Source organism: Diadema antillarum, unplaced genomic scaffold (assembly GCF_040938485.1).
Source record: "Diadema antillarum isolate AM-2024a unplaced genomic scaffold, OU_Dant_1.0 seq00000720_RagTag, whole genome shotgun sequence".
Classification (NCBI taxonomy): Eukaryota; Metazoa; Echinodermata; class Echinoidea; order Diadematoida; family Diadematidae; genus Diadema; species Diadema antillarum.
Window position 1 is genome coordinate 242,017 of NW_027271624.1, and position 20,285 is coordinate 262,301.

General features: G+C 38.4%; 1 protein-coding gene across 1 annotated transcript in view; it reads right to left on the minus strand.

The window, feature by feature from the left end:
• The window catches only part of LOC139738044 (ATP-binding cassette sub-family C member 9-like), a 58,717-nt gene extending 53,838 nt beyond the window's left edge, over positions 1 to 4,879 (minus strand). Inside the window, exons 1-4 of the mRNA XM_071648707.1 lie at positions 4,457 to 4,879; positions 2,346 to 2,991; positions 1,755 to 1,856; positions 399 to 539 (exon numbers count right to left, since the gene is read on the minus strand). Of these exons, the coding sequence (XP_071504808.1) occupies positions 399 to 539; positions 1,755 to 1,856; positions 2,346 to 2,957 (855 nt within the window). The 5' untranslated portion in view covers positions 2,958 to 2,991; positions 4,457 to 4,879. The remainder of the gene's footprint in view (positions 1 to 398; positions 540 to 1,754; positions 1,857 to 2,345; positions 2,992 to 4,456) is intronic.
• Positions 4,880 to 20,285: the final 15,406 nt, after the last annotated feature.

The following is a 20,285-nucleotide window of genomic DNA, read 5'->3' on the forward strand; positions in this document are numbered from 1 at the left end:
ATATTTTGCTGGACTTTGCCATTACAGGATGTGCATAAATCAAACACATAAACATGTAGAAAAGAAAATCACTGTTAGAATACATTTTCATGTGACAGCTTTATACCAACCCTGAAAAGTAAAGTAGATGTTCAAAGCCAAAAAACTACTAGCTCTGACTGTAGATATCTAGGCAACACAGAGCATGAGTCAGCATTATTCAGTATGATCATGACTACAATACTGAGGTTCAACCGATCACAACAGTCGTGAACTCATGTTCAAGGCCTTTTGAACTTGAATATTCGTTGCCAGTACATCAACATGATAAATGTTAACAGCTAACATAGCTCATAAATGGCATATCAATGAAGATAAACTGTATATTCTTGTTCAACAACAAAAAAAAAAAGACATACCTTTTCCTTTTCAAATGCATCTCTGAATTTGTTGTGGTTGTAGTTTGCTTCATGGGTGAGCGGCAAAGCTCCCAAGTCACTCATTTCCAGGGGGCGTTTGTAACCAAGTCTCAACAGCCAGTTCAACCACCAGTAAGTTACCTGGATTTATGTGAAAAAGAAAATATTTTGATACAATGGCAAAATCTTTCTCTCAGTTGCATACATGCAATCATAAAGAATGATAGCATATAGGCTGAGAGCACAAATTATTACTTTTATATTCTCAAATTGACATTAAATGTTTCAATGTTTCAGGTACATAACATCAATGAATTTCATATCAACTCCTTAAAGGACAAGTCCACCTTCATATACATAACGATTGAGAGAATGCAGCAATATTAGTAGAACACATCAGTGAAAGTTTGAGGAGAACTGGACAATCCGTTCAAAAGTTACGAATATTTTAACTATCTGCGCAGTTACTACTGGAAGATAAGACTACTACAGTGTATGATGTCACATGCGTACAACTATATAAGGAAAATAAAAAGAGAATTTCACAAAACTTTACTTATTGAATAAAGTGCATATTTCTTCGACTTGCTACTGACGTATGTTAAGGGTAATATTATTCCCCCTGCCTTCTGAAAGAGAGAAGTCGAGTGTTCTTTTGTTATGCGAGAAAAATGGGAATATGTCGAATTTTCTTCATTCTTTCTTTATATCGTTGTACTCATGTGACATCACAAGCTATAGTAGTCTATTCATCCAGCCGTGACTGAGCAGAAACTTCAAAAATTCATAACTTTTGAACGGATTGTCCGATTTTGCTCAAACTCTCACTGATGTGTTCTACTAATATTGCTGCATTCACTCAACCCACATGTCTATGAAGGTGAACTTGTCCTTTAAAGACTAGTTCTGAGTATACTTGGGCAGTGTCTATAGGAAATGTGTGTTAAAGAAAAACCAGCTTGTCTGCAATGGGTTGAATTTTTGAGGGAAAAAAAATATTATTTTGAAATTGAAATGCATTAGGGCCCCATTTCAGTACAAACAAATGTAAAGGATATAGCAACTCTTGCTGGAATAGTAACTTCCAATAGCAACAGCCAATCAGGAAGCTGGATTCTTGTCATTACTATGACAATTGCCATTCCAGGTAAAGTTGCTATCATATCAACTTATGAAATGGGGCCCTGGTGTGCATGCTGTATAGAAATGAAAGAACATTTTTGATATTGGACTCTGTCACATGATATCCTTATTTACTGACACTGATGATTAAAATAAAATTAAATAAAATCATAACTAGTGTTCGGAAGCTTCTTTGGAAGGATTGTACTGCCAATTAATCAAAGTGATTCTCACCTGAGAGAGCAGGTTTACATTCCAGTCCATGTAGTACATGTCCATTCCCTTCAGGTCTCTAGGAAGACCTTTTTCCCTGCCTCCATCACAGCATCCACACATCTGAACATGGCGGGAAAAGAATATCGCTATGCTAGAAGCTTGTTACTAAAATCACAACACAATAATACCTTCTTCATAATGTGAATTAATAACTCTGATTTTGATAAACATAATGTCAAAAATTGGCATACTATAAAGGCCTCATAGAGACTGTCCACAGCTGAAAAAGCAATCTAAACAATCAAATCTATAAATAAACAAAGTAATTACAAAGATTGAATGATAAATACATATATGCATTGTTTGGGGGGGATAAAAATTATAGCATATCATTTCTGGACACTTTCACCATTACTGAAATTTTGAGGGGAAAAAAATTTGAGTTGTAGGCATTTGCAATATAAACTTTTAGGATAAAAAAAAACAAAACAACAACAATCTTTAATTTCAAAGCAGGCTGAACAGGTCTTTCAGACTTTGTACCATACTACAAAATACTTAAAAAGTCACATGTTATATATCATTATATATTCTCAACACAGGACTTACATTGACCCTGACAATGTTGAGCTCCAAAATGAGGATGAGGCCATAGATAACGAGAGTGAGGACGGTCAGGTCAAATCGCATGACATCATATCCTGTTTGGCCCATACTGATGAGATTAAAGAGAACAGCCACCTCTCCCAGAATGGCCACAACCCAGTAGAAGATGAGGACAAGAGACATACTAGCACACTGCCATAATTCCATGTTGTGGTAAAACACCAGTGAAACAAAGGCTGTGACAAAGGCCAGTATGGATGGCGTGTAGAAATGTGGCTGCGTTGGCTGACCAACAAAGAGCTCATCGGTCAAGATGCCCTCTGCAATGGAGGTCAGGTGCGTGATCAGAAGCAGGAACATGAGAATCCACTTGAAGGTGTGGCCGTCATATCTCAGGAGGTATCTGGTGTTGATGTTGCGGAACCCTGTGCAGCAGCCCATGATGAGCAGCAACAGGGAGAAGATGAGGAGAAAGGCGGCATGGGGCGTGGCATCCAGGGCGTCTGTGAAGCAGGTGTTGTTGGCGATGTGGTCTTCATTCCAGGCAAAGCCATGGAAGAAAGCCAGATCAGAGCTGTTGACCCCACAGAACCACTCCCATTCATCTGCTCCCATGGTTACCACCCAGTGTAGAAACTGATGGAAATACCTGACAGGATACACATGAAATGATCAGGCCCTGTATGCCCTCAAACGCCTCATACAGGTTAGAATTCATTTTACTTTAGATTGACTGAATTTAAGAGACGACTTGACATCAGTCTTTGTGGTACAATGTAGTTTGAAATTCAATAATTTTTTGAGATGGTGTACTAAAAGCTGCAAACTGAACTGAAGCAATGTGAACAGCGGGGATTGACCCCAAATTCCATCATGTTACAGCTAATACCTGGTACACAAAAAGTATGTAATATACGTTCAGTCTGTACTGTACAGTCTACCTCACATAAAATGAGCTAAAACTAGTAAAAGGCTAACTCAGTTCGGGAAACCCACTCACAAGGGGGGCCCCTCCTTAGAAGTAACCCGTCCCCCTTATAAGTAACCCCGTCCCCCTTATAAGTAACCCCCGGGGCACCCCTTATAAGGAGTCTCCACGCTTTTTTGCAATGCAACGCGAAAATGAAAGGACTGCGGCAATTCGCTTGATTATGTCCATAAAGCTTCACAAGTTTCCTAGTTACTCACGAAATTTGAGCAAAATCGGTTTGAGGCATCATATCTAAAATCATGGATTTAAATGCGATGTCAAACGACCCATGCGAATGCTGAAATGCGAGCGATTACTGGCGTGAGTGTCGCCAGGCGCGGCGGCGCGGCAATGCTTGAGTGCAGACGTGGCGACTGAGTACAGTCGCCACGTCTGCACTCAAGCATTGCCGCGCCGCCGCGCCTGGCGACACTCACGCCAGTAATCGCTCGCATTTCAGCATTCGCATGGGTCGTTTGACATCGCATTTAAATCCATGATTTTAGATATGATGCCTCAAACCGATTTTGCTCAAATTTCGTGAGTAACTAGGAAACTTGTGAAGCTTTATGGACATAATCAAGCGAATTGCCGCAGTCCTTTCATTTTCGCGTTGCATTGCAAAAAAGCGTGGAGACTCCTTATAAGGGGTGCCCCGGGGGTTACTTATAAGGGGGACGGGGTTACTTATAAGGGGGACGGGTTACTTATAAGGAGGGGCCCCCCTTGTGAGTGGGTTTCCCGAACTGAACTATACACAGCCCAGGCTGTATTCGCACAGCGTAATTACAGCGTCTGGTCGGGCTAACACTAAAAGGCATACTTCTCAGCTCAGGCAACTGTGCACTTTACGGCCCTATATCATCTGCCATTTCTAATATTACTATGGAGCGGGAAAAAAAAAAGAGATATACTTCCTTAACACAAATAACCTGTTAGCTGAAACTTGAAAGAGCTCATGCTTTAAAGTTTTGTGATTCGTTTCCTTGACGATAATCATGTCCTTGCCAGAGAAACTGTCCTTGCTTTAGCTTTATAGTAGCATTACTAACAACCAATTGAATTCAAGAGTATATTATTATTGCAGAAGAAAGCGACCAGAATGCCGTCTGTGCCAGCTTAGTCATACTCATAAACGACGTACCTGTACGTAGGCTACAGTCTAGCCTAGCACCTAGCAGCAGCCAAGTCGTTAATCGTTCAGCTCCAGCTAGCTAGTCACCAAGATACAGGAGAGGGTTAAAAGGCGCAGGCCACGGTGCAACAAGCAGCACAACGGAGGCTGCCCCGTACCTATGACGTCGGACTGTGGTTAGGATCAGAGGAACGCTGCTATCTGGCAGTGATTTGGTAAACAGCCAGCAGAACAGCAAGGCAACTCCCGATCTAATGGGTGAAAACCACGCTCAGAAGACAAAGTGCAGTGGCATGGGGAAGTCGAAGCTCGTACACGTACCACTACTCACTGAATTATCAACATTTTACAGCTCTTCTTCATATGTGTATCCACTGTAGCTGGAAGTATCGAATGCAATACACCCTTTTGCCGCCGGCGCGCTGTTTATCCCCGTTCTAGTACCACAAGCATTATTATATACTGTGCATGCTGCTTACCGGATCGCAGAGACACAAATTGCGCAACACAGAGCGTCAAGTTGGTCTGCATGCTAGGCTTCGAGCGTACAAGGACACTCGAGAGTGTACTCTACAGAGATGAACGTGACTCAGCAAATCGTTTGAATAGGATATAATTATGTTTAGAATATTTCCAAACATGTTTCTCAGTTTAGGCCTGCAGAAAGAGAACAAGCAACAAGTATATCGATACAAGGCAGTGGCGGCGGATCCTGAAATTTATGGTTAAAACAAAAGAAAGAAAAAGAAAAAAAAATGGGGAGGAAGGTGGCGTGCGCCTCCCTTTCAAGAAATATTCCTGGCACCGCCCCTGCAAGGGGCAGTTGCCCCCGTAGTGATGAAAATGACGGGGGGAGGGGGTGGGGCGGGGTCAAACAAAAATTTTGTTATCCCCATAATTATTAGGTCTATTTTTTTTTTCTAAATTCCTCATGTTGGACCCTAGGATAAGCTTATTATTCCCTTCCAACCAACCCCGGCCCCTTCCCTTTCATAGAATGTAGTGGGGGAAGTACAGTACATTGTAGGATATATCCTACAATAAGATAGTAAGATACAATTCATACATCCTCCATATCTTTCCTCTGTTTGGTCTCCCTCCACGGACTTCTCTGATTGGCAAATTTCCTCAGATGCAGTCCACTAAAATTGTGCGCCAGATCGTTGAATGTAAATACTGGAACTGTCAACGATCCCTCACATGGGAGGGAACCGCCCACCCCTGCTCAGTCGACCCCCTCCATCCGGTGATAGGTTACACGACTAGGTAACATTTTCAAGTTTAATCAAATTCAAATTTAAAGGAATTTTCTTTCTCTTGGAGTGAAATAAATCGTACCTTGTTTTCATAACATTCACAAATAACTTATTACATTAATACATTCAACATTTTAATTCATCGTTCAAAATAGATAGGACCTAGGGCCTACATATTGTGTTTACATTTCCTTAGAATATAGGCCAAAATTTACAGGGTCATCAGCAAAAAGGGAAAATTTCAACATTTTGGAACAATTCACTATGTCATTTACATAAAACAACAGTGGCCCCAGTACAGAGACTTGAGTTACATCGAGGTTTACCACTCCTTATACGTGTATTCGACACCATCGCGCCGACCACCACATTCAAGTTGTTTTCTATTCAACGAGTAGGCCCTAATTAAAAAAAAAAACGACAACACTGTAGAGGTAAACTTGTTATTCCATATAAACATATTTTTGTGAAAGGATCTGGTGGTCGTCGATAATGAATAGGCCTACTCTTCAGCAATTACCTTTATCATAATCAGTAAAACATATTAAATTCAACACGGGAATTTTTTTTCTTCCGAAAACCAAAGTGTTCAGGAATTAGAATATTCTTCTTGGTAAGATGATATACTGTTGTATAAAGCCTGATGTCATACATAAATTTGTCACGCAGTTTAGCAATAAAATAGAAAGGAGAGTTACACGTCTGTAATTGTCAATATTAAGTTGATTATCTTTTTAAAAACAAATGAACTATTTAAACAAGTTTGTTCATTTGACACAACGCCAGCTGCATTTTACAGATATGTACACAATGGATCAACAATGTATTGAATGCAATCTTTGATGGCATGAGGAGATATATCATCTGGCCCATTGGCTTGATATTTTTATAATTTCACGAGAAGATGGTGGCTTTACATAAAAAGATTTAACATTTTGACATGTCACAAACTCTTGAAATGAATAAGATGGGGCAGATATTGACTTTGACAGTTTTTTCACCAATATGAAAAAAAAAATGAATTGAGTTGATTCGAAATGTCCTGTTTTTAACAATAAATTTTCAAAACACATATCATTTGGCATAACATTGTGTTTTTTCTTCCCTACGATATTATGAATGATATTTTTTTGCCTCCAAGTTTGTTTGCTTTTTAAGATCACCCTGTGTTGAAGAAAACATTTCACTGTAATACTTTTTTTAAACTACTTAAGTCTATTTTTGTACTTCTTATATCTATATAGACATAGGTTTAACATCAGGATATTTAAAACTTGCCTATAAAATTTATTCTTACAATATATAGATTTGAGTATGCTTTGAGTAATCCAAGGTTTCCTTCATTTATTTTTATAATTACGAATAATCTTAACAGGAAAACTGATGGTGACGTTCGCAATATAACAAATTTATTTTTTCAATAAGCTTACTATAACTGTCATTTACATCTGAACATTCTTTAACAAAAAAAAAATCAACAGTTTTCAATCTATTTTCAAACAACAGCAAATTTTCTTTCGTTCAAATTCTGCAAATAACCTTGAATTTGAAATGAAAATAACACTCATAATCATTTTGGTTTATATCTCAGAAGAGGAAAAGTTTAAAACGGAAAGGAAAATCTAATCCATTACTCTAGTTAACGTAAAGGTAAGTCAGAAAATTCTGGTCATAAAAGAAACAAAAATCTTTCTCACAATAGCAAATAAGATACGTCGCAACTTGCGTGTTCATTGTATAATATTTTTTTTTCTGTTACTGACCAGTTATGGTTCAGAGGAAGGCGACTTTTAGTGAGAGGGCGCTCTTTGATTTGGGATAAGACAGTGACTGCATGGTCATAACGGTATAATATCCTGATTTATCAAAATCAATGCCTATTGCTCATAAAGTTGGATTAATGGCCTAGCTCCAATTTCAATCCCCGAGTCCGCCAAGGCCGGGGGTCGCGCAAATTAGAAAACAACACGCATGATTATGAATAGCAGAAGAGCATAACAATGTGAATTCCAAAGAAAACTTTGGTATCATTACAATAAAAGTGTCTTGGAAAACATTATTGCTCCCTTTTTTCCTCTAAGGGTAAACCTAAAGCAGTTCGTATTGCACTGGTAGTGATTATGTTGCTCATTCAGCCTCTTTATATAAAAAGTAGAATATTTTGAATGATCTGTTTTATATTATACAGCAATAACTGGATTTCTGCATTTTCAGAATCTGTTACCTCCCTCCAAATATTTCTCAAATGTTTTGCGTAAATAACCGCATCGATCATTATGATACTCTTAACGGTAATTTATAAGGATGTTTAAAATTTTGTTTAAAAAACCTATCCCTTGTAATCTCCCCGTTGTATTCTTTGTCAAATGATATACGCTGTCAAAAATATCTAAAGATGTTTAAAAAAATCTTTTAAAAAGTACTTTTTTGACAATACTGAAATATATATTATTTTTTCCCATTTTTCATAATAACATATGATTTTTACATCTAGATGTTTTTGTTTTTGTTGTTTGTCTTGTCTCGAAATTGTAAAACACTCAGTGTGCCTCCATATTCCAGTACTCTCACCTGAGAGAACTTATTTCATACAAGGCCTCAAGGCTTTGCTCTAGTTCTCTTTTTCATGTCCATGAACTGTCTGATATGACAATCTATTATGTTAACTCTAATTTTGTCTTTATGAATTATGTCATTTATCTAATTTTGATTGATCATTGTTTTGTGTGTTTTGTAACCACTGATATTGGAATGAATAAACGAAATGAAATCAAAAACCTGTATATTGCATAACGTCGCCTGTATTGGAAAATGAATTGGTCTTATGGGAGAACCCGTGAAAACAGAGTTTTGATCTCGGTGATAGATATGGAATAGAGTTGCAGTAAACAATAGAAAAATATAAGAGCCAAATTTCTATTAAATCTCATGTCCTGTAAAACCTATTGGTCGGCAATGTGATCCTTCGTAGGGCTATACAAAAACTGAAACACGATAGCCTAGCTAATTATATAGCTTTATCGTTTAGGTTTTTCCCGAAAAAGATTTTAATAAACTCCCTCCCATCTTGCGGATCATGAATCCAACACATGTAACATCTGAGATAGTTTTATAAGGGTGATGGTGTATGAAACAGCTAAAGTGGTGCAAGTACATCATCTTGCGGGATGGTGAATAAAGGCAGCGTGCGTGATAACGACATAATGATCGGATGCCTTTTATCCAAAAGACAATTTGAATCATCAGACATTGATCGGTTGACATGCACGGAACAATGTAGAAGATATCAAAAAGAATCATAGCAATCTTCCTGATGGCCAGAAATCTTCTTTAAAAAAAGTAAATAATTATATTTCACCCTTTGTGTCCTGTGAGTGCCTGTATTGGCAAATAAAATCATGTAGGGTTATCATTTTATTCACATCGTGCAAAGTATAGTCCCTGGCAAAGAAAGGGTTTATGCCAGCATGCAGCTATCGTCATGATGCCAGATTATTGGGCATGCAATGTGGCATTTTAGGGCCTGCATGGGCAGGACTCCTACATGACTTTCAGTCAGAGGTCTCTGTCGAGTTCGAATCCTGCCGCTGACTTGCATCCGTCCTTTGGACGAGATATTTTTACCCATGCACTAGAATGATAATTGATTATTCATCTCGATCAGGTGCAGTTTCAACCACTCAACGCTCGCGGGGAATAAGGACTGAGATAATGATAATAATATATCAATTTATAAAGTGCAAAACCTATGACATGAACTGATGATAGTGTTGATGATAATGCAATTATGATTTTTTTTTCATGCCGACAATAAAAGTTATAATTATTACAAAGTCCCCTTATTTCAATTGTTATAATTATTGTTATTAAAGAGATGGCAGAGTTTCAGTTGAGAGGATGCCAGGTTTTCAACGTTTTTTTTTTTGATGGATTGTATTCTTTTTTTAGATAATGAGAAACCTTCTATGAAATATGTAAGAGAATATCTCTCTAAGAGGAATTCAAAGTTTATTAACTTTTGATGATAAATAGGTTTTGAAATAGCTGAGATATAAAAAACAAAGCAATCCTGATAAAAAGCGGAACCCACCTTTTATTACAAACACAGTGTTATACTTTGTTTTTGGATATTTCGGCCATTTCAAAACTGATTCTCATCAAATAAACTTTAAATGTCTCTTTTAGAATTTCATGCTCTTTATAGAGTGGTGTCTATAAGTATCTTTATACAAAGACATCCCTTTAAAGGACAAGTTCACCTTCATAAACATAAGGATTGAGAGAATGTGGCAATATTAGTAGGACACATCATTGAAAGTTTGAGGAAAATCAGACAATCCGTTCAAAAGTTATGAATTTTTGAAGTTTTTGTGCAGTACCCGCTGGATGAGAAGACTACTGGAGTGTATGAATAACTTAGATGTCACATGCGTACAACAATATAAGGAAAATATAAAGAGAATTTCACAAAATTCCATCTTTTGAAAAAAAGTACACATTCCCCTGACTCGTTACCAATAAATGTTATGGGTAATATTATTCCCCCTGCCTTTAGAAAGAGGCAAGTCAATTGCTCTCTTATTATGCGAAAAAAGTGAAAATATGTTGAATTTTCTTTTATATTTTCTTTATACTGTTGTACGCATATGACTCACAAGCTGTAGTAGTCTCCTCATCCAGCGGTTCCAACACAAAAATTTAAAAAATTCATAACTTTTGCATCGATTGTCCAATTTTCCTCAAACTTTCACTGATGTGTTCTACTAATATTGTTGCATTTTCTCAATCCTTATGTTTATGAAGGTGAACTTGTCCTTTAAGTTAGGCCCTGTGGCTGTACTGATTAATCCTAAAGAAGAGCACAGTTTGCCCTAGGAATTTGCCGCGGCTATCGATGTATTTTGCTATAATTTTGTGCAAATTGATCCTGACTTTAGAATATATATATACAATACTATTCCTGAGACTTTGCCAATGATTATCACTCTGAGTGGTGTTATGCATGGAAGTTACAAAAGAGTCTGGTAGCAAGTCTAGGATTTAGTACACCTGCTGAACCCTTGACATAGTGTACAAAACTAGACGTTGTTGATTGGTTGCTTGGAGTCGTACGACGTCTTCCCCATTCATAAACTCACGTTGCTGTCTGCTTCCCACAGCGCAAGCGGTTTCTGAAGCCTGGTATGGGCCAGGCGCAGTGGCGGCATCCGCAGTGCATGCATGCAGATTAGACTACCTTGCTCAACCGGTAACCTTGCTGGCCCTCCCCTCAACAAGTTCTGGCTACCAGTAGCGTACCGGCGTATTCGAGCTTCTCAAGAACAAGGTAACTTGCAATGGTTTTACGGCCTTGTTTGCTGTCCTCCACTTCTTATAATGCATACAAGACATAATTATAAGTGTTACAAGTGTATTATTGGCTCATCTGTGTGAATCGTATGTCCAGATAAGAGAATGTTGCATTTATACCAAGCACGTGCCCCCGAGACCGAGCAAGAAACGGCACATATCCATACACCATAGTCCCAGGTGCACAGCTAGGTGTTTGTTTTTACAAGCTGTGTTGATGAAGTTCAGCTTCATTCATTCAGTAGAGCTAGACTCTGTTTTAATCTACCAGTGCAGTGACGTGCATTGCAGTGCAGTGCCAAGAGCAGTAAAGTGGTATTGTTCTAGACCTAGTCTTGTAGTTTTGTTCACTACCACTACCAGCGAAGGTTATTTAGTTTACATCACAAATGTAAAGCTTGATAATCCTGCTGGAATGGAGAGCAATCTAACGTTAAATTAAAGCTGAAGCCAGTAGAAGCCTAGAAGGCATGCAATAGATTCTATTGCGATCGAACAGTATTCGTATGGTTCGATGCGTCAGACTTATACGCAGCTAGACAATGTTTTACTTTTAGATTGTAAGGGTAGTGACTGGGGCAGGCTTTTAGTGACCTTGTCACTTGTCAAACAGTGTTCCAAAAACTTTACAGCTAGAGAAGCTTGCCAGCTGCTCAGTGCACGGTGGTTCAACGTGTTCATGCCTCATGGGATATTATAACTATACACAGCCCTGTCGCTGTACACAAGTGTATTAATAGTCGCGACAGGGCTGTACCGTGTGGACACTACGTAATCTTAGAATTCCGGGGCGCCGACTCTATTTTGAATTTACTGCACCATAGATCTATTTGTTACTCGCTAAGACTAAATTTTACATAAGATGAAAACTTTATTTATTTAGCTACCATTTTCAGCTATTGATATTGACATACATATTTCACAACTTACCAAAAATGACACCTTTTTTAATCCTGTACATCGCAGAAATCGTAGAAAGTGCAGAAATGATTCGAAATGTCGGCGCAGCACTGGGCAAAGGAGGCGCTGTCGACCCCACGGACGTACAAACTCTAGCAGCGCAATTTGCATCGTTCAAAGCTGGGAAAGATTTATTTTGAATCGCCCAGCGATGATCACAGCATTCCGGGTTAAGATTGGACTTTTTGCTCAGTGTATGTTGCGTGAGGGCTCACTATGGACTGAAATACAATGCTCATAGTCCAAGCATCTCACTTCACGTGAGGGATTCTTAAAAATTTGTGATAAGAATGTCGAAATTTTCAACAGTTTTGTTGTTGTGTGGCCGTGTTCGAGGGGTTTAGTAGATATATGTATTACACACCGTCAGATGCCGTGCTACCGCACGGCGTCTGGTCGGGCTAGGGATATTACAATTACCTTGCTTGCCTTGGCTTACGGAGAATGAGGTTCCTAGCTACTATTACTAAGTTCTATAATAGGGCCGTAAAGTGCACAATTGCCCCAGCGAAGATCCTACAATGGTACCAGGCATACACTGTATCAAAATAAATTGTAGTTTAAAATTGTCGATTATACTGTACGACCACAGGTATGGGGACAAAGTAAAACTGTAAGACTAAGGAGTGACTAGGATGTGGCAGGCGGGATGATCTGACTGCCTTTTGTGGCTTCACTTCAGTTCTGCAGTCACGGGTCAGCTTCAAATTCTGTCGTATGTCAGCACGTGTAGCTCAGGCAGCTACTGTACAGGTGTAGATATCAGGACACTCGCACATGAGCTCATTTCTAGAATCTAGATCTTTGTCTACTCTAGATTTTTCATACTGATTGCTCTTCAATAAAAGGCTGTAGTAAAGCTAGTTTCTAGAGTAAAGTAGGTAGAAGAGGCAAAACTGTCTAATTCATGAATCACTAAGTTCAGGTAAATGTTTAGAGTTTGTACACCTGACCTACAGCTGTAACTTAAAGGACAAGTTCACCTTCATAAACATAAGGATTGAGAGAATGCAACAATATTAGTAGAACACATCAGTGAAAGTTTGAGGAAAATTGGACAATCGATGGAAAAGTTATGAATTTTTAAAATTTTTGCGTTGGAACCGCTGGATGAGGAGACTACTACAGCTTGTGAGTCATATGCGTACAACAGTATAAAGAAAATGTAAAAGAAAATTCAACATATTTTCACTTTTTTCGCATAATAAAAGAGCTCTTGACTTGCCTCTTTCTAAAGGCAGGGGGGATAATATTACCCGTAACATTTGTCGGTAACGAGTCAGGGGAATGTGTACTTTTTTCAAAAGATGGCATTTTGTGAAATTCTCTTTATATTTTCCTTATATTGTTGTACGCATGTGACATCTAAGTTATTCATACACTGGAGTAGTCTTCTCATCCAGCGGTTACTGCACAAAAACTTCAAAAATTCATAACTTTTGAACGGATTGTCTGATTTTCCTCAAACTTTCAATGATGTGTTCTACTAATATTGCTACATTCTCTCAATCCTTATGTTTATGAAGGTGAACTTGTCCTTTAATTTGTACCTCTTAATTAATGTAGATCTTTGTATAACTAATTAAACCTAGGGCGTAGTGTCTGGTAAAAGAATGTTTTTCATCTGGATTTGGGGGGAGGGTGTCAAAAGTAGCAAATATCATGAAAGTTGATGTGGCAACTCAGAAGGATGTGGACTGGGACATGGAACAGAAATTTCAGATACTTTCATTGGCATTTTGAAAAATAATAGAGTAAAGAAGTTCATGCGGCACCAAAATCTGATCTTGCACAGGGATGAGAAACTACTGTTATTTTTTTTACTTGGCCTTAAAGGGAAGATAAACCCTAAGAGCAATGTGGATTGAATGAAAGCAGCAACATTAGTAGAACGCATCAGTGAAAGTTTGAAGAAAATCGGACAATCGATGCAAAAGTTATGAATTTTTAAAGTTTTGGTGTTGGAACCGCTGGTTGAGGAGACTACTAGAAGTTATGACGTATGAGTGGACAACAATACAAAGAAAATATAAAGAAAATGCTACAAAAATCAATTTTTCATGAAAATTACAAATTCCGTCAACTTGATACTGACATATGTTATGGGTAGCAATTATTCCCCCTGCTTTCTGAAAGCGGTTAGTCAAGTGCTCTTTCATAATGCTAGAAAAATGAAATTTTGTTGAATTTCCTTTATATTTTCTTTGTATTGTTGTCGTCTCATATGTCATAACCTCTAGTAGTCTCCTCATCCAGCGGTTCCAACACCAAAACTTTAAAAATTCATAACTTTTGCAACGATTGTCAGATTTTCCTCAAACTTTCACTGATGTGTTCTACTACTGTTGCTGCTTTCACTCAATCCACATTGCTCTTTGGGTTTACTTTCCCTTTAAATATGTACGACTTGGAAAGACTTCCTTATGTCACCCCCACTAATTTTGCATTATACCACTCTACACTACCCTACCATTAAGCTTACACACAGATGCAGGCACTCACACATTTGGCAAGTGGGGGGTTATGTGGAGGATGGGGGAGGGGAAAACATGAAATCTTGCCTATGCCATGGCTGTCCTTTGTTGCCAAAGATGATTGTCCAGTATGTTTGAGGATTCGCTGGCTTTTAGTCAAAAGTGAAAACAGATTTTCATTGTCACTTCTTTACAGCATGCATGAATGACCCAAATCTTTAAATCCTCTTTTCTCCCTTTTCTGTGAAACCTCGCCTAATTTTTTTTTTTTTTTTAAATTTCACTCACTTTTTGAATGGGTTAGGATGGTTCATTTTCAACAAGTTACAATGTGTTTTAAAGCATAAAGCTTGTCTGTAAAACCTATGTAGAAAAGTAGAAATGCATTCTAGCCTACTTTATTGTAGGTTTTTAGCAGGGCAGTCGTATATGCTTTAGATTGTAGTAGTAGAGACTTTGCACACTAGCTCCGATACATTTTCACTGTACAGCTCTTTGCAAAAGCATTATTTGTATTTTGTATGTCATTATTGTTCACTTTGATATGTGTCCACGTATGATTCAGAAACCCCATTCAACAATGGAACAATTGGATTGCATTCTGTGTGAGAAGATTTTCCCCGTTCAGATTTTATCTTATTTAAAGGTGCATAGTCCTGGTAGTGTAGAGGGCGCTGTTGATGATACTGCCGATCACCGTTAGCATTGATACGAAGATTAGCGGAGTTGAGCTGTCATCAAGAGTAAAGTGCGTAGGTGTTACTATCCAAGTAACGGGTGCGTGCATATGTGCTTGCATTTTATGTGCTTCTTATTATGACATCACAAAAGAAGTTTGCTAAAGCTGTCATCCCCCTCAGCCGAATCATGAGCCGAACTGTGATCGGACCACTGGCTACAGTGAATCAGAGCGCCAAAGAGGAGTCGATAGCATAGGTCTCTATAGGAAACTTCTACCGTGCGCCCGTGTACGCATATTGGTTTAAACACGGGGACCATGCACCTTTAACTCACTTGGTACACATCTGTAGTTATAGCAAGCTTATGTAGAAACACAAAACAAAGTTTCATTAATATAAGAGGACCTAAAAAGTAACACAGTGATGATTTCGCACATTTGCTTTCTTGTTCATTTATTATGAAACTAGCAGCACCCGTGGAAATCCACGGGTCTGAGGGGTTTAATTTTTTTTTCTCATAATACGATTTTGCACATTTTTATTGAAGAAATAAAAAGAAAAGTCTTCTCATTCTTTCGTTAATTGTGCTGTCTTCTAAATGACCACCCTTCCCAGAAATTTTATAATACATTTTTGTAGTATATGCCAGGCGATCCGGTCCATTGGTAGGGATCATTCCCGCCACTACTTGCTTTTATCATAGAACTTGAGTTTCGAGGGGTTATTTGCACCCGTTGAAGTCCAACAGTTGTCTTGTTGCCCCTCACCCCTCCCCCCCCCCCCCCCCACGCACACACACATTTCCACCTCCGCAGGGCAAAAAACAAAAACATTCAGGGAATGAGATTCCCCGAAAGTTCTGCCCACAGGTTGTTCCCGTCGAAACGGGAAGATATTAACACTATGACTTTGATTACCCTCTGCTCTTGTATCCACGCGGGCACCCGCGGGAATCCACGGCTGGTCTCAAGGCCTCGGTTTGTTTTGTGGTGTTTTTTTTCATGTTTCTTTTCCCCACGTTATGAGAGAAAAATAAGATATTTTCGTCTTCATAATTTTGCTCCCTCCTTTTTGTTTTTAATCACCAAAACTTGGCTTGATATATCATATTAATATAGAACTACATCTGCTTCAGATTGTACATTATCATAATTAATATTAGGCCTACAATTATTGCTCCTATTATTGTTATTATTATATCATTATTATCATTATCCTTATCATTATTATTATTAGCATTATTATTATTATCATCATCATTGTTATTATTTGGGGAGGGGGAGATCATAGTCATCAGGTTTAATAGGCACCCGTGTGAGTAGGTTCTCACGACCTCGTATTTTTTTTCTTTAATATTTTTCCCATGTTACGGAAGAAAGAAGAATATATACATCACTGCATTCGTCTTTACATTTGCTCCCTCTTTTTTTGTCACCAAAATAGAACCACACATTCTATTTCCACTTGCAATTTTAAAAATGGGCGGTCGGCAAAGCGAGGTTTTCCTCTACGTCCGCTCATCTTATGAATATGTATGATACAGCAGCTCTGCAGTAAACGAATGGACACAGCTGCGCGTGTAATCTGATATGTAAGGGTACGATCGGCAAATATATTTAGCCGCGTCCTAAACAGTCTGCGTACAATGACACCGGACTTGAGAGCAAACGGCGAGCAAACTAAATGACGTACCTGAGCTGCATATAGTATTCTGCAGTTGTGCAAAATACAATTACATAACCAACGTTCGTTGTTTTCATTTGGGGACGCCAATAATGGCGAACTGTACGTAAATGCCCTTGTAGTCCATATCACGCACACACAGATTCGTGTAACCATCGTCAATACATTCAGTACACGTAACAGGCGGAGGCAAAGGTACATCACAGAACTATATACACACAGTGTAGAGTGTGTATAGAGTTCTGCGAGGTACATTGTGTGTGTGCGTGCACGTCTGTCCGCCGGAAGATGTCAGAGATTTCGCTGCACCATCATCTTTAGTATCCCCCAGTGTCTCTGCAAGCTAAAAGATGGAAGATCGAGAAAGCAGGAGGCCAGGGCAGGTTCTGTGAATATTGAAACGCTCGGCTCTTTCGTCACGCACAAAAATGCATTATGCATATAGCTAATTAATTTTTCTTTTTCGTCCTCGACGTCGACACGGAGGCGGAGAGGGGACGAAACCCGCGCCATTCGATGTAGGATACTCTCCTGCGGCCGACGGCACCGGTCGCAACTGCCCGGAGCCGACGGCTCGGGAGGAGATAGAGAAACCAGCAACGCCGAAATAAAACAGGAAATACATAAGGCCGCGACAACAACAACAACTTCGAGTATTATAGTATAGGATAAATGGGCAAGGGGTTCACTATGTCTACTTCATATAAAGTATACAATTTTGCAGTGTGTGGTTTGTTTGTTTGTTTTTTTTTTGTTTTGTTTTTTTGTGCAAAATAAAAGTAGCGCAAAAATAAAAACACTCAGATATTTTGTTTGTTACATGAATACATACAGGTTGAGGTAGATTTGATACTATTTTATACTTAAATTTCATGAATTTCAAACACACAAAATTCATCGTACCATGCAGAGTGTAAAGAAGTACTCAACACTGTATGCAGAAATTTCAACTTGTGCAGTAGCAGATTTGCAGTAAGGCTCTCATCTTTTACACGTTGCATAGACATAATATTTGACACATATCACGTGCATATTGTACACAAGAACTACAAAGGACTGGTTCTGCTGGTAACACTAGCTGATCAATGTACTGTACAGTGTATGAGGGCTCAAAATTATGTGTGTTGAAGATAACCTTACAAGATACAACACATTTTGGTACAAGCATTATCTATTACCCACATCTCATTTTCTTGTGCACAGCTTGGATATTTATCTCCTTTCTTCCGTTTCAAACTTACATTGTATCTAGTTTGTGTACAATGTATAAAGATACCGCCATGGGGGTGTTTCATAAAGCTGTTCTTAAAGTTATGAACAACTTTACCTAATAAGAAAAACTTGTGATCAGTTCTTGTGCTGAATTATTGAAATTCTGATAAGTATAGCACATCAGAACTGATCACCAGTCTTTCTCTAGTCATTTGTAACTTTAAGAACAGCTTTATGAAACACCCCTCAGATATGTGTATACACTCATGCAGAGCAGTCTGTCTTGGGCAAGTGTAAACATGGCACATTCTTCAAGTGGCCAATGACAGGAGAAAATGTATTATCAACCCATTTGTCAGGCCGACCAGTTTTTATGCCTCCGCCACGAAGTGGGGCCGGAGGCATTATGTTTTCGGGTTGTCTGTCCGTCCGTCCTTCCGTCCGTCCGTAATGAATTTTGTGGACAGCATAACTAAAAATCCTTTTGAGGTATCGTAATGAAACTTGGCATGTATGTGTATTAGGAGGTGAAGTTGTGCCTATCCACTATTGGGTGCACATGCTCAAGGTCAAAGGTCAAAATGTCAAGGTCAAATGCTTCAAATTTCACTATTTCCCCCATATCCATGCAATGCCTGAAGATATTTTCCTAAAACCTAGTGTATACGGGTATTACCCATTTAAGATTCTCTGATGAAAGTTTGGGGTCATTAGGTCAAAGGTCAAAGGTCAAAAGCTCAAGTAAAAATGTTTAAATTTCACTTTTTTCTCCGTATCTTGGAAATTGTTCAAGGTATCTTCATGGAACATAGTATATAATATGCTTGTACTGACTGGCAGTGATAATCTAGGGAATTTGGGGTTCATGGGTTCAAAGGTCAAGGGCAACAATTCAAAATTTTACTATTTCCCTCATATTTAAAAAGTATGCCATGCCAGCAGGATTATTATTTTTTTTTCTACTTGGTGTATGCGTGTATAACCCAATAGAGATTCTCTTGGAAGTTTTCTTTTTTCCTCAAAGGTCAAAAGGTCAAAGATCAAATGAAAGTGCTAAACTTACTTCTTCCTCCATATCTCGGAAGTGACTCAAGTGATCTTGAAACTTAGTACATACAGTTGTATTTATGCATAGTTCTGCCTGACAGTGATTCTGAATTTTAGGGTCAAAGGCCAGATGAAAATGGTAACAATTTACTATTCAATACAGAAATTGCACTTTTTCTCCATACCTTGAAAATTTCTCAATGCATAAACTTACGAAAGGGTCAAAGTCAAGTTATAGTCCTTAAATCCCTAAATACATGCTCTCCTATTCATCTAATTAAACCTAGGTCAAGGAAGGTGAACATTCAACACATTTGTGACAAACATGCAGTAATATTTTGCCAATTTTGTGAAAATGTAATCACGCATTGTCCACATGTACTATAGACCTATCAGGAGAATCATGCATTATGGTGGAGGCATACCAGTTGCCAAAGCGACATTTCTAGTTGCTTTTGTTGCGGGATTTGTTTGGAATAAGTATGCTAGCCTTAACAGAAAAAGAAAAATCCAACTGATGCACCTTTCTCATGACATGGTGCGTTCTTCACACTCGATGAATGCACAAATTAAGCTATAGGTGTGTTTGTGTTCCTTTAAAGGTTGTGTTTGCATTCTGATCTTATATCATAGTTTACTCAAAGTCCATTTAGTGGATGCTGTACTAACTGTAATAACATGTTTGTTTAGCAAGTTACAGGAGTGATTAACAATCTTATCTATTCACAAGTCAGTTCAAAACAATTATATTATATTGCTCCAAAGCTGCATTTGGCTGGCCAGTTGAAAAGGTCAGTGAATAAGACATACATCAGTAGTGGCAGAGAGTATTGAGAATTGTGGTGACTGTATCACATAAGTGCTGCTGTATAGTCCCCTAGCATTCCAAAGGGGCTGTTAACACACTGCAAATTTTGTTGAAGGTTGGTGAACTGTACACTGTTGTAGTGAACTGTGTTTGTGGAATTGAATCACACTACATAATAGGCACCACTCATCTCTTTTGTCCACTCTCATTGGCTGGTAAAACTTTTTGATCTGTTTGAAGTGATGCTGTGTTGTGTGATATTTTGCTGTCAATGACACAACCATATACAGCACTTTATCTACATTGTAAATGAATCAAGTTATTTTGCACCTGTATTGAATTTCATTATTGTTCCTTCTTTACATTTCT